This window comes from Accipiter gentilis, chromosome 19 (assembly GCF_929443795.1).
Source record: "Accipiter gentilis chromosome 19, bAccGen1.1, whole genome shotgun sequence".
Taxonomy (NCBI): domain Eukaryota; kingdom Metazoa; phylum Chordata; class Aves; order Accipitriformes; family Accipitridae; genus Astur; species Astur gentilis.
In genome coordinates, this window is record NC_064898.1 from 26,002,953 (window position 1) to 26,015,856 (window position 12,904).

At 46.1% G+C, this 12,904-nt stretch overlaps 1 protein-coding gene across 6 annotated transcripts in view; it reads right to left on the reverse strand.

The window, feature by feature from the left end:
• The window catches only part of GDPD5 (glycerophosphodiester phosphodiesterase domain containing 5), a 171,014-nt gene that overhangs the window by 26,663 nt on the left and 131,447 nt on the right, over nt 1-12,904 (reverse strand). For all 6 annotated transcript variants that reach the window (XM_049822955.1, XM_049822951.1, XM_049822953.1 and 3 more), the window contains exons 7-8: nt 11,219-11,312; nt 7,422-7,567 (exon numbers count right to left, since the gene is read on the reverse strand). In XM_049822955.1, the coding sequence (XP_049678912.1) occupies nt 7,422-7,567; nt 11,219-11,312 (240 nt within the window). The remainder of the gene's footprint in view (nt 1-7,421; nt 7,568-11,218; nt 11,313-12,904) is intronic.

The following is a 12,904-nucleotide window of genomic DNA, read 5'->3' on the forward strand; positions in this document are numbered from 1 at the left end:
CCCTACAGAGTTTGCAGACCAAGCTTCACTCTTCAAGAAGGGCAAAACTGAACTGGACCCCACCAGGGCTGCGTGCAGCTGCTCCGATATGAGGCACATCCATTCCTTTCCCAGGAACTTGACCCCAAATGCAAATTAAATAAACTTACAAAACTCGGACCAGATCCGTGTTGAAAACGTAGCTTTGCAGCTGTGCAGAGGAAACAGCATTTTAAAACTGTTCTAAAAACAGATTGTCACTTAAGGTCCAACCATCCAAACACGCACTTAGGAGCTGTAACACCATCTTCGTCACAACACCACTAGAAGTGAAGAGCATCCTCTCGAAGAGCATCACAGATGGATGAACATCTCTGGCTACTCTGAATCAGCAAACAGCACGGACGTCAGCCCCAGTGCTCTCGGTAACGCCGTGCCCCACGATGGCATGTGCTGGGTAGTCTCCATAACGCCCCAACGCTACTACTTGACAGACCGATTCCCTGTACGTCAGAAGCTTTTGAAAAGTAGATTGTCAGCCTTCCAGGCAAAGATGTCATCTTCTTGCAAGCGTGTGGTGGGTGAACTCCTAACCTGGCCAGAGCCAGTCACCCTGATATAAACAATTGCATCTCCAAACGAGTCCATCATCGATGCAGAAAGCTGTCCTCCCCAGCTTCTAAACCTCTCGGTCGATCCTAGCCTTGAGGGGACTCAACAAGCCACTCACACCAATGACATAACCCAGTAAAGGTCAACCAGAAAACCAGGAAAGCAAGCATATTTAACCCTGTCCCCTAAAATCAGATACCGCCTATTTCCTGGAGGTTCCCCTGGCATCACTTTGGAGGCAGGATCTCTCTTTACCAGGAGTTCATATCCCTTACAATGCGAGGTTTTTGTGAAATGAGAGAATCTGAGTAACAGTTATTTCCATCATCCCAGCCTGTCTCCATCTCCCTCGAAGAAAGAGGGAGCTGAAGCCCCAAAATCAGCATGTTTAGGACAGAGATGCATCCAAGCAGTACAGAAATTACTTGCCAAGATTAGTGCTGATTTTTTTTTAAAAGGTTTTACGGTAAAACGGCAATAGCTAAGTAAATGTAGAATCTTTCTGCTTATATCTCTGTCTCCCTCCAGTTCCTTTGATACAATACATTCAGGCACATTATTTCTAAACCCCAAATCCAGGTTTGCAGTGATCTAGTGCAACCGGACACAACCAATTTCTTAAGAAACCAGTGCTGAAGTGAAGAAGCCCTGGGGCACAAAGCAATGATTTCACTCCAAAACCTCTGTCCTATATAAACCATGCCAACATCCACTGAAAGCCACAGACAGCCCCTGTGCAGGGTTTCTAGAAGCTATTCCTCCTCTTCACACTCGCTTTGATAGGCTCATACCCTGCAAAAATCAGGCTACCATTCATTTCTTCCTACTACAGAGAAGCAGCAAGTCATTTCTAAAAAACTACCCATGGATGAACTCATTTTGACTATTTTTCTGCTCAGAAATCAATCGCAAATGCTTACAAATGGAGTCAAGAGCTTTGGATCTTCCTTAACAAAGATTATGAGAGCGTGCTAGTTAGAGCAGCACAGCCGTGCTGCAGTTGGACATCACTACGCTGTATTTTCTCCCTAATTAGCCACCTTGACAGGCCTTCAGAACAAAACCAACATAAAAATACTGCATCATTTGTACATTGGGGGGTGGCTAATGAAGAAGCTTGCACAGAAGAACCAAATTTGTTCCAAAGTGTAACTGCAGCCACTGCACACCTCTGGCATTGCGTGCTGAGCTGCAGTAAAGGATTTGATCTTTGCTTCATCAAAAAGCTTTAAGGATATTTTCTCATCCTTTTGGAAACATGAGTTTAATTTTAATTTTTTTTTTCTAAATTTTCCCTCCCTTATCTCTCCTTTCCAGTATCAGTCTTCTTGTAAGCCAAAAACTGAACTAAAAACACAAGGCATGATTAGGGCAATACCTGAAAAATGGTATATTTCTTCCTGTAAAAAGATGCCCTTTGGAAGTTCCCTGTATGGGACTTAGTTTGGGCTCTGCCAGTATGTTGATTTCAGCATTAGCATCCCATCATGCCAGGTCACTATGGTGCAATAACAATACTGTTTAAGAAATGAAATAAAATGTATCTTTAATCCCTAGGAATTCTAGGTATTTCAGAGAGCATCTGTATCCAGCACTTCTGGAAACAGCTCAACTAAACTGAAAGGAAAGGAAAAAGTATAAAACAAAAAGAGAAAAAAAATAAAGGATTGCCTTGGACAAGAGGGTAAACTCATAAGGAAAAAGCCATTAGAAATTTAATAACTAGATACAGGACATGAGACCTCATTATTGTTGTACTGCACACACAAAAACTGAAGCTTGATTTAATGAAAGACTACCTAAACTTACGTAGATTTATTTCAGTGAACATAAGCCTTTCTCCAGGACTGTCAGAAGATGCTAGTTGCGATTGATTGTTACCACCAATCGGACGCGCAGACAGATTAACTGGCCATATTTTTAATAGGTGGGTGTGCGCAAGATGTACAGCAAGCCAAACGCTTCTTGATTTCAGCAGCACGAGCAGTACAAACCAAAGCACTTCAGAGCCCTTAAAAAACAAAGCCATCCCAAACAGGTAGGGGCAAAGTTTTGGTTGATACCCAAGATAAGATGAAGTAAAGGCCCTCAAAACCACCAAGAAAACCAAACCCCAAAACAATAGAAAGAAATCACCAGTTCTTCATTAGCTGAAAGCTCTCCAGTAAGACACAATCCCACCCAAAGGTCTTCATTACTGCTTCTATCGATAGTTGGCACCACAAGACAACAAAATAGCATCTCTGGGAGAACGGCAACATATACTGGAGGCTTCACCTTCAGGTGTCAAAACCCCCCCCACAAACCCAATCTCCACATGTGCAAGGCCATATTTGCTGGAATTTTCTTGGGAACAGCACGACACACTCCCTGTCGAGGCAAAACATTCCCATGCAGTAATCCAACAGGCAAATCCTAAGCGCAATTAAACGTTGGCTGCCCACCAAGGTACTTTGTCCCAGCAATGGGTACTTTTCCACTCTGGACTTGTGCAAAGCCAATGAGTCAGCACGGCCAAAAAAAATGCTTCTCCCGGCACTGTGCCTGCACCCAGCAAGGAGATGGACATCATCTGCCACGCAGGAAGGAGCTCGATGGCATGAACGCCGCGTGTTCCCGGCACTGGGACAGCTGTTTCGGCACAGCCTCTCTCAGCGCTGTTAAGACATGCCAAAACCCAGCTGCATGGGTGGTTTGCCAAAAGCATTTATTTCAATGCTATTTGTAGCCTCCAGCTCTGAAAACAAAAGCTGTTCTTGCTTTGGATGGTTTCCACGGGTTCAGCCTGATCGTTTTTAGACCAACCAGTACCTTTGTGGTCCCAGTAATGGGAGGCAAGTTTCCAGGCTTCAGGAAGGTTTCCAAGGATTCAGGTAGAGCTCTTGCTCAGATAAGTCACTGCTATTATTAATCCTTTGGGTGATTTACCTACAATTTGACATCAAAGATCATCATGATGAGCCTAAATATTTTTATAAGAAATGTACGTTTAGGACTAACAACCTAAAAGCAAGTAGGGTTCAACATTATGGACAGCATCTTCTTCAGATTCCAAAAGCAAAGACAACCTGCTTCGACCTGAAGTGAGGAAAGACATTTGGGAGAAGACTTTAAAGTGCAAATGGCAGTAGAAGTTGGTGTCCTACTGGATGAAGTTCCTCATTTCCATCTCAGATTTGGTCCCAGATTTTACCTTCTACCCTTGTTTTGGCTTATCCTCAGCATAAGTGGCTTATTTACCATCACAGGGAGAACACAATCAAGTTTATCGCCATTGAAGACAAAACGCAACTAGATTTCTGTAAGAATAATAAAAAAGATGGAAGACCAAAGACAACAGATGCCTGCTCATAAAACGATCTGAAAAGTTTAACATATTAACAGGCAAAATTCACAGAGAACCCCATCTCATGTTTTGGGGTGTCAGACCATTCCTATGCCCATCAGAACAAGACCCTTTCAAACCAACAGACATCAAATGAAGGCTGGAGCCCACAATTCCCAGCATATTGCTGGCTGCCACAATCCTGATGCTCTCCTGATGAGAGTCCAGAAGGACAGAAACAGATCTGGAGGCTGAATAATTCATTTCAAAAAAGCCTTTGAAAAGAAACCGATTATTAACTAAACGCCTGCTAAGAGAAAGGGTTTTCAGATTGCACCCTGATGGGAATGGACTTTTAGCATAGCATAAAGCAGGTGTGACTGGATGACATTTAGGCAAGGGAAAGTAGAAGGAGTCATGGCAAAGAGATTTTCTAGCAGCGAGTTAAAGCTTGTGGGGGAACAGGATGATACCAAAGGGACATTTCTTGGAGGAGCACTACCACTACAGACAAATGGTCAGCCAGTGTGGAACCAGTAGCTCTCCTGTACTACAAAAAGCAACATTTCATCTAGGCACAGATGCCAGGGTGGGTTCTGATTTTCTCTTGCTACTTAAAATGCAAGGACTTTTTCCCCTCCTCCAGTGTTTCCAGACAAATTATGAGCCATATGCCCTCTGTTCCTCACTTTTTTCCTCCACAGAACAAGGACAGCAGTTGAGTCGCACTCAGACACTACAAATGATGCTCTTAAAAAAAAAAATCGAAAGGGACATGAGAAGAGAGACAGGGTGCATGCATGCATGCACAGAGGAAAGCAGGCTCTGGAGAGCAAAGGAAGATCCTTGAGGAGCAGGCTGCAGGCACCGATGGATCAGTATCCCTCAGTACTGTATCCCTCAGGAAGCGCACACATCTACAGCTTTCCTGGGAAACTCTCCATTTCACTGCCTTTGGCCCCATATACCATATGCCACGTCCCTGACAAATCCTTTATTTCAGGACAACAAGCATTTTCAGCCATCCCATGGATCTCCTTTGCCGGCTTTTGTCAGAAGAGCACTCAGTTGCATTTGTGTCTTTCTACTATAAGAGCGTTGGACCTGCAAATGCAATATTACGGACTCAGTCCTGCCAGACGGGCGAAGCAACCAGCTATCAGGCTCCATCAGAGGGCACGTTTGTCTGCACAGCAAATCACATTTGTCTTGCTTCAGGAGATCTGAAGGCAAATATTGCATCGCTTTTTATCATCTCCAGTCCCACTAGATCTAGTTTCACCTCAGGTCCCAAACTCCCAGGCTCCGCAGGCTTTTGATCTTGACACTGCCCAAGGGAGGATGTCTGGGTCCTACAGCTCAGTCTCCAGACTCGTCTCTGGGTTATTTCCTCCTCCCCAGCTCCACTTGGCCATTTCTCCAAATTAAATCTACATACAGTTGGGCTCAACAGCAAAAGCAAGAAGCCCTGTGAAGCAAGACCCTATAAGCAGAAACGCCTTCTGGCAAAGCTTTAAAATCATTAGTTTCCCAAGCAGATATGACTTAGTACAACCTGAGGACTTGCACTGTAAGCGGAGCTCTTCAAACTCAAGGTGACATTTGATACAGTGAAAAGCTGGGCATAGATGGAAGTACAGCAGGGAGTTTTGACCACCTCTCTCTAGTCCTCATCTTCCTTACCCCATCTCAGCTTTGACATTCAAGGGCACAGCCGGAGGACACTCACTACACGTACAGCAAAGGCAAAGCAGTCCGATAAACCTCCTGCCAGCTCTCCACGGGACATGTAGACCAACGCTTGGAGGTTGGAACAAGGCTTGCTAGTCTCTGATCTTGCTTCTTTTGGGCTTCAGAGCAAATCATCTGCCGCTAACAGACGACCAGCTCTGTGTACCAGGGAATGGTGAAGGGGAGGGCTGCACCCTGCTGAACAACGCCTGGGCCACAGTTCCACACACAGCACTGAGCCTCCTCCACCGCCGCTCTCGATCAACCTTTGCATCCCTCTGCACCCAAACATGCAACCAGCATCTTCTCAGGTGGGTTTATTCCACACTGCAAGGAGTGTTTGCTGGCTCCAAGGAAGACCATGAAGCAAAGCAAAGGGCCAAGTCTGTGCTGGGAGTCTTGCTCCAGATAAGGTTTACATAAACTATCTGGAAGATAGAAAGAATCTGTCTGCTGTTTAGTTTCTTTAGAAGGCTATGGGGGGCACGCAAGCCTGGAAACCCCACAGGAAGAAAATCCCTTAACAGGTTTTGTGATTTGCTGCCATGCAGAAAGCATGCAGAGCACAGGTCCTCGCTTGGCTTCTTCTGGCCTTCACGGTTGGTACAAACTCAGTAGGAGAGGAAAAAGCATTTATCATGCCCAGAACTTCATTCCACCACCCACAGAGGCAATATAGCTAAAAGAGTGACGCAAATTAAGCTGGCGTTTCAAGATATTGTTTAAATAAAGAAATCATTAAAAATAAGGAGAACTAAAAAATACTTCTGTGTCATGACAGGTGTTTATCTCACCTAGCAAACTCCCCTAGTGCACACTGTTGGGACTCAGAGAGGAGCTCAAGCATGCTCCAGCCTGCCAAATCACTTCTGACAGCCTATACAAATATATTTTTCTGCTTTGAATGTCAGCAAAAAAGTTAGTTGCATGCCTTAAAAAAAAAACACCACCCAAAAAAACCCCCAACCCCATTCACAAGGCCAGTGCCTACACTGCAGTACGCTATCTTGTCTGAAGTCAATCAACCACCAGAGAGAGATGGAGGTACAACTATGCAACAGACCTACGTACAGAAGCACCCAAACTAGACATGCAGGCCAGAATGTCCAGACACCACAGGACAGCGTTATCCAAGCCAACGTACTCCATCTTTAGCCTGGACATGCCCAGAAACCTCGGAGAAGAAAGCACTATATGATTATGTGCTCTACCCAGAGGCAGGTGACAGGAATGTTTCATCACCTCGCCCGGTCTCACGATGATCTGCAACGCAAGAGTACCGTGCAGTCGTGTAGGGTCAGCACAGCTTGTTTGTTTGTTTTTCCAGCCTGCCACATACTCAAGGCATCTTGCTGCGAGCTGAGTTTAACCACTGCTGGTGAGGTCCTGCAAAGGGCACGAAGACTGAGCCTCAAGCTCTAAAAAAATCCAAAAAATATCACAAACTACTTCTGCTGCAGTGCAAGGGCCAAGCCTGGAGAGCAAAAAACAGCAGAAACAACAGCCAGAAAAATGCAACGGCACAAAGCACCCTGAGCAAGGCAAGGATTGCCCTTTTGTTTGCAAGGCGCCTAGAACATCTGGGGTGTGACTTGACTCTGGGTTCATGTACTGATTTATGACCACGGTAATTCTAGCCAGGAGGGGTGCTTCAAAGCTACATTTGCCTTGCGTATTCTCTGGAGGGCAGCCTATAGACCATCAGGTCTGGTACCATCCTTTACACAGGCAGAAAAGTCAGACAACGCAGTACTAACGATGTGAGAGTACTCACCATTGGTGCTCCACGGTGACCTATAATGGCTGGCTTTGGTCCCAGAGCCTTCTTCTCCATTATGCAAGGGGACGAGATGGTGAGGGGGACGAGGTAAAGTGCAACTACAACTGCAAGGTATGCAGTGAACATCAGCATCTGAGAAGCTGAGGTGGAAAGAGAGAGAAAGAGCTAGTGAAAATGTTGGTCCTGACCTCCTCGCACCACAGGAGTGAAGTCAAGACACCCTCATCTTCCTCCAGAGGAGAGACTGGTCTACAGCCGTTGTCCCTAGTACAACAGTAGAGCTCTGTGTTTAGGCAAAAAAAATTCTAGTTTAAAAAAATATCTCTGAGCTAATCAAGTCCTGAGGGAGGTTTTCACTTCGTTTTGTATTGGGGAAACAAAAAGTTAAGTGATTTGCTTAAAGTCCCAACAACGTAGCCCAAAAACACTGCTGGTTTCCAGCCCTTTGGGGGCAGACAGCACCAAATTTTGCCCTGCCTGACAGCAGAAATAGATCACCTGTTAAACATATCCACAAATAAGTCACAGCACCATGTCAGTGCATTTAACATCACTTGGGTTTACATTGGTGGTTCACCAACATCAGCCAGGGTAACACCACTTTAACTGCTTCTGTATTAGGACTTGTACCAGCCAGAACCGAGCTCATTTGCAATGTTTTACTGCTTAAATTGGACATGTTTAAATAAATCCTTGGGTTGTGACGGTGCTGCACTCCCTGGGATCTCTGCAAGCAGCAATATTACAGGACTGACAAATGCAGCAACGAGGGTGCTGGCTGCAGCGCTTGCGGCCAGATGAGCAATCCTGCGTCCCACACCACGCCTCCGCCACCCGCCGCCAACTACCAGTGACTTCTCACAAAGTCCAAAGTATCTGGGAATCTTTCGAAGGTGCTGACAGCACAACAGAAGCACCCCTTGTACCCAGCAGACATGTATTCCTTGTGAAGAACAACAGGCACCTTTGAACTCCTGAGCTATTTGGAGCCACTTGAAACCACAGATATTAAAGCAAAAGACTTCTTTATTTTATTATTATTATTATTATTTATTTTGCAAACTCATTAAGGCTTTGGAACTCAAGGGAAAACCTCAAAAAAACCCATACCCTTTAAAACAAATATTTGCAACGGACACGAGATGGAGAAGGCAAGTTTTTTTTAGGGGAAGGACAGAACAACCCAGCTCTGGTCCTGACCGCAACTGATCTGGTTTCACACATAAATAAGCTGCTTTTTGCTTCCAGCATCTAATAGCCTCATTCAAACACGTTTCCAACAAGCCAGAAAGTAACACTAGTAACTTTGCCAGCTAATTTTTCGTCCTCTCTGGAAGAGATGTCAGTCACCCACAGAGCACTCAAGGAACTGAATGGCATCTTGCTAAGTGAGCTCACGCTGTGTCCTGCACCATAAAAGTACGGAGTTGTGCCTTACCAGCATCAAAACCTCCAGATGGACCCAGGACGTGATCCAGACCCAATTCTTGCACACCCCAGGAACACCGCACACCAACCAGGCTTTGAAAAATCAGCCTAATTGTCAGCAAAGTCTCAGGCTGTGCAAAGAATCTGGTCCCTTCCTTCCTGGTGCTGCAGTTTAGGGATTAAACAGCCCAGGTTCAGACTAAAGGCAAGCAGCGCGTGAGATGCGGGGGCTTCCAAATATTTTTATCGTTGCACTGCACCCACAAGGAAAGGATGCCCCAGCATGGGCCACACCATGTTAAAATGGAGCTGAAAACCCCACCCAGCCACGCATATGTGGGAACTGAGACCACGCATAAAAAACCTGAAATGAAATACACGCATGAAATACAAGCAAAATACATGCTGTTCGATTTGAGGTTAGATGGTCTGTATGGAAGCAGCTCTCCTGGTGACCACCCAAGCTAAGCAAGACAGATAAATCTCCCACTTTCTACAACACGACACTGCCAACGGCAACATTTAGACACGAGCCTTCCTTCTCCATTCCTCCTACTCTTAGTGACCCCTCCAGCCTAGTTTGGGCTCCTAGAAGAGCTTGTTTCTCACACTGCTGTTTGCTACTCAAGGCTTCCAGGGCTGCTTTGAGTCCAATGTTTTCTACCTGACCTGAGAAGCAACCTCTGAATACAAGCTACTACTTTTTAAAACACTGCAGCTTTTCAAGAAACTTCTGTTCTCCAGGTTTGGAAAAAGTAGCATGGGGGTACAACAACAACAACAAAGTGTAAATTTGCTCAGTAAAAAAGCCAGTTGCTGAAGATTGTCACATGCCTCAAGAATGACAAGAACAGATTGTTGCACCAATGACTGCAGCTGCACCAGTTATTGCCAAAAGATTATTATTAGTGAGTGAAATCTTATTTTGCCACTACAAGCAACTGTCAGTTCTCAGAGATTTTAGTTCTTCTCTTCCATTTTTAACACCACCATGTCAAACATATCTGTACCAAAAAGTCTGTAAACTCCTCCAGGTATGATACCTTTCACAAGTAAAATGACCCTGAAATAACTTTAAGATCCAATGGTACAGAAGAGATTAATGTTTTTCCTTAAAAAACCCCAAACAAAATAGAAACAAAAACCCCAACCCAGGAGCAGAAAGAGAGAAGGAAAACAGCTTCCTGGCTTATTAAAAACAAACAAACAAAAAAATCCATTTTCAGGGAACTCAGCTGCAAGAGAAAAATCATGAGGAATTCACAAGGAGCACATGCAGTCTCTGCTCTAGGCGTAACCATAAATCCTCCCTCAACTGGCAGCCTAATTACATGCTAGAACATATTTAAGAAGAATCAGGTACAGCTTTATTGGCATATTTATAAATTAAGGCAGAGCAATTCCTTCTTTGAAAAATCTCTCTGGATATCAAAATCTTTCCATCCTCAGACACCGTTTCCTCATTCTTAACTCCCACTTCTTGGAAGTCTTTTGCAAGCGCTGCCAAATCCTTCCAGGGCTTGTATTTTGCTGCAGGTTAAATACCAATTAAAATAATTTTTCTGGAACTGGCACAAATGTCTGAGAACATCCGTGGATGCTCTGAAGAAAAACACTTCTGAGGGCACAGAAGGATCAAATTATTTCACAAGGAAACCTAGAGGAACAGCTCAGGCTTGGGAGAGCCCCGGCAACATGGTGGGACAGGGGAGATGCCCAGAAGAGTGCACTTCTTGTTGACGGTCCTGACCACCGAAATAAGAGCTGGGTTCAGCATGTCCTTCACCACTCCGCTTCTTCAGACCTCTGACCATGTCTCAACATGCGTTTAAAGAAGCACCGAACCTTCTGGGGACCAGATCTCTACTGAGCCCTCGAGGTGCTACTGCATCACAAGCAGCAAGTCCATGAAGGCTTTCAAAGCCAGATCCTTCTAGAAACGCAGGGGAACAAAAGCCAAGGAGATGGGGCTTGGGGGAAGTGCTTACAAGATGCAGAGCAGAACACGGCACATTAGCTACGGAGGGTGCATTTATGTTTTCTAAAGCAGATTGATGGAAATCTGGATGCTGTTATTCATTGCTTCATTGAAAATAGCCCTTTCACCTCCAACTCTGGCGCACTTTTGACGACAAAGCAGCAGCCGTGGGATCTGGATGCATCCTCAGACCAGATACACCCACTCCAGTTTCAGCCAGGTTATTCTAGGAGAGCATCCACCTCCCCACCGTGGCTCAGCTGGAGGCTACTAAGCCCAGGGAAGGAACCACCACCTGCCAAGTGGTTCCCAATGGGAGCACCCAACACCCCAACCACCACCCATCAGCCCCCGATCACCACGCGAGGACACGAGTGGTACTCACTGGCTTTCTCCGTTCGTGCAAACTGCCCCGCTATCAACCACGACAGGGCTGTGACTGCCGCAAGCGCTCCTATGTGCAAGAAAGGGGCTGTGGCCTGCAGGACAGAAGAACAGGAGAGAAAAAATGATGACAAACGCCCCAGCACTTCACAAATTCATTGACCTTGCAGGCTGCACAGTGCATCAGACCACTCTGTTTCCAGCTGGATTTCACACCATTCCTACATCAGGCTCCTGCATCTGTTTTGGCCATCTCTTCTTGCAAACCCTAACATTGTCTTTGGCACTCAGGCCACTATGAGGGCAAAGCAGGAAAGCTCTAAACCCCTTCTTGGGGAAGAGCTCACCCAAAAACACAGATGTTTGGAAAAGGGCTCCTTAGACACTATGCAAATTGAAGTAAGGCTCTTGGTGGCACCAAGTTTTAAATTTCTTGTAATCCAGTTGAACACTGGTCAACGGCTCAATGTCTGGATGGAGATCAGTGACGAGCGGTGTCCCTCAGGGGTCCATTCTGGGACCAGTACTGTCTAATACCTTTATCAATGACACAGACAGTGGGATTGAATACACCCTCAGCAAGTTTGCAGACAACACCAAGTCGAGTGGTACGGTTCACACAGACAAGATGCCACCCAGAGGGACCTGGACAAGCCCGAGAAGTGGGCCCACGGGAACCTCATGAGGTTCAACAAGGCCAAGTGCAAGGACCTGCACCTGGGTCAGGGCAAGCCCTGGTATCGATACAGGCTGGGGGATGAAGGGATGGAGAGCAGCCCTGCAGAGGAGGACTTGGGGGTACTGGTGGATGAAAAGTCGGACATGACCCAGCAACGTGTGTTTGCAGCCCAGAAAGCCAACCGTGTCCTGGGCTGCATCGCCAGCAGCGTGGCCAGCAGGTCGAGGGAGGGGATTCTGTCCCTCTGCTCCGATCGGGTGAGACCCCACCTGCGGTTCTGCGTCCAGCTCTGGGGTCCTCAGCACAGGAGAGACAGGGACCTGTTGGAGCGGGTCCAGAGGGGGACACAAGAATGAGCAGAGGGATGGAGAACCTCTCCTGTGAGGACAGGCTGAGAGAGTTGGAGTTGTTCAGCCTGGAGAAGAGAAGGCTCCTGGGAGAGCTTATAGCGGCCCTCCAGTACTTAAAGGGGGCTTATAAGAAAGATGGGGACAAACTTTTTAGTAGGGCCTGTAGCGATAGGACAAGGGGTAACAGTTTTAAACTAAAAGAGGATTGATTCAGACTAAATACAAGGAAGACATTTTTTACGCTGAGAGTGGTGAAACCCTGGCTCAGGTTGCCCAGAGCAGTGGTCGATGCCCCATCCCTGGGAACATTGAAGGACAGGCTGGACGGGGCTCTGAGCAACCTGATCTGGTTGAAGATGTCCCTGCCTGTGGCAGGGAGTTGGACTGGATGACCTTGAAAGGTCCCTTCCAACCCAAACCATTCTGTGATTCGATGAACACACTGGACTGTGTATCACCATGGTGTGTCACCATGAGAGAAAGCTTGAGGTGGATCCTCTGAGTCATGCTTCTGTTCTCCAACTGCCTGCCTAAATCTTTAAAAAACAAGAAAAGGGAAGCACTTCTGAGAAATGTTAGTCACTTGTGTGAATGCTATTTTTTTTCTCCTGTGTATTTGCATACTCCCAAATATACAGCAGTGATCACCAGTAAAACC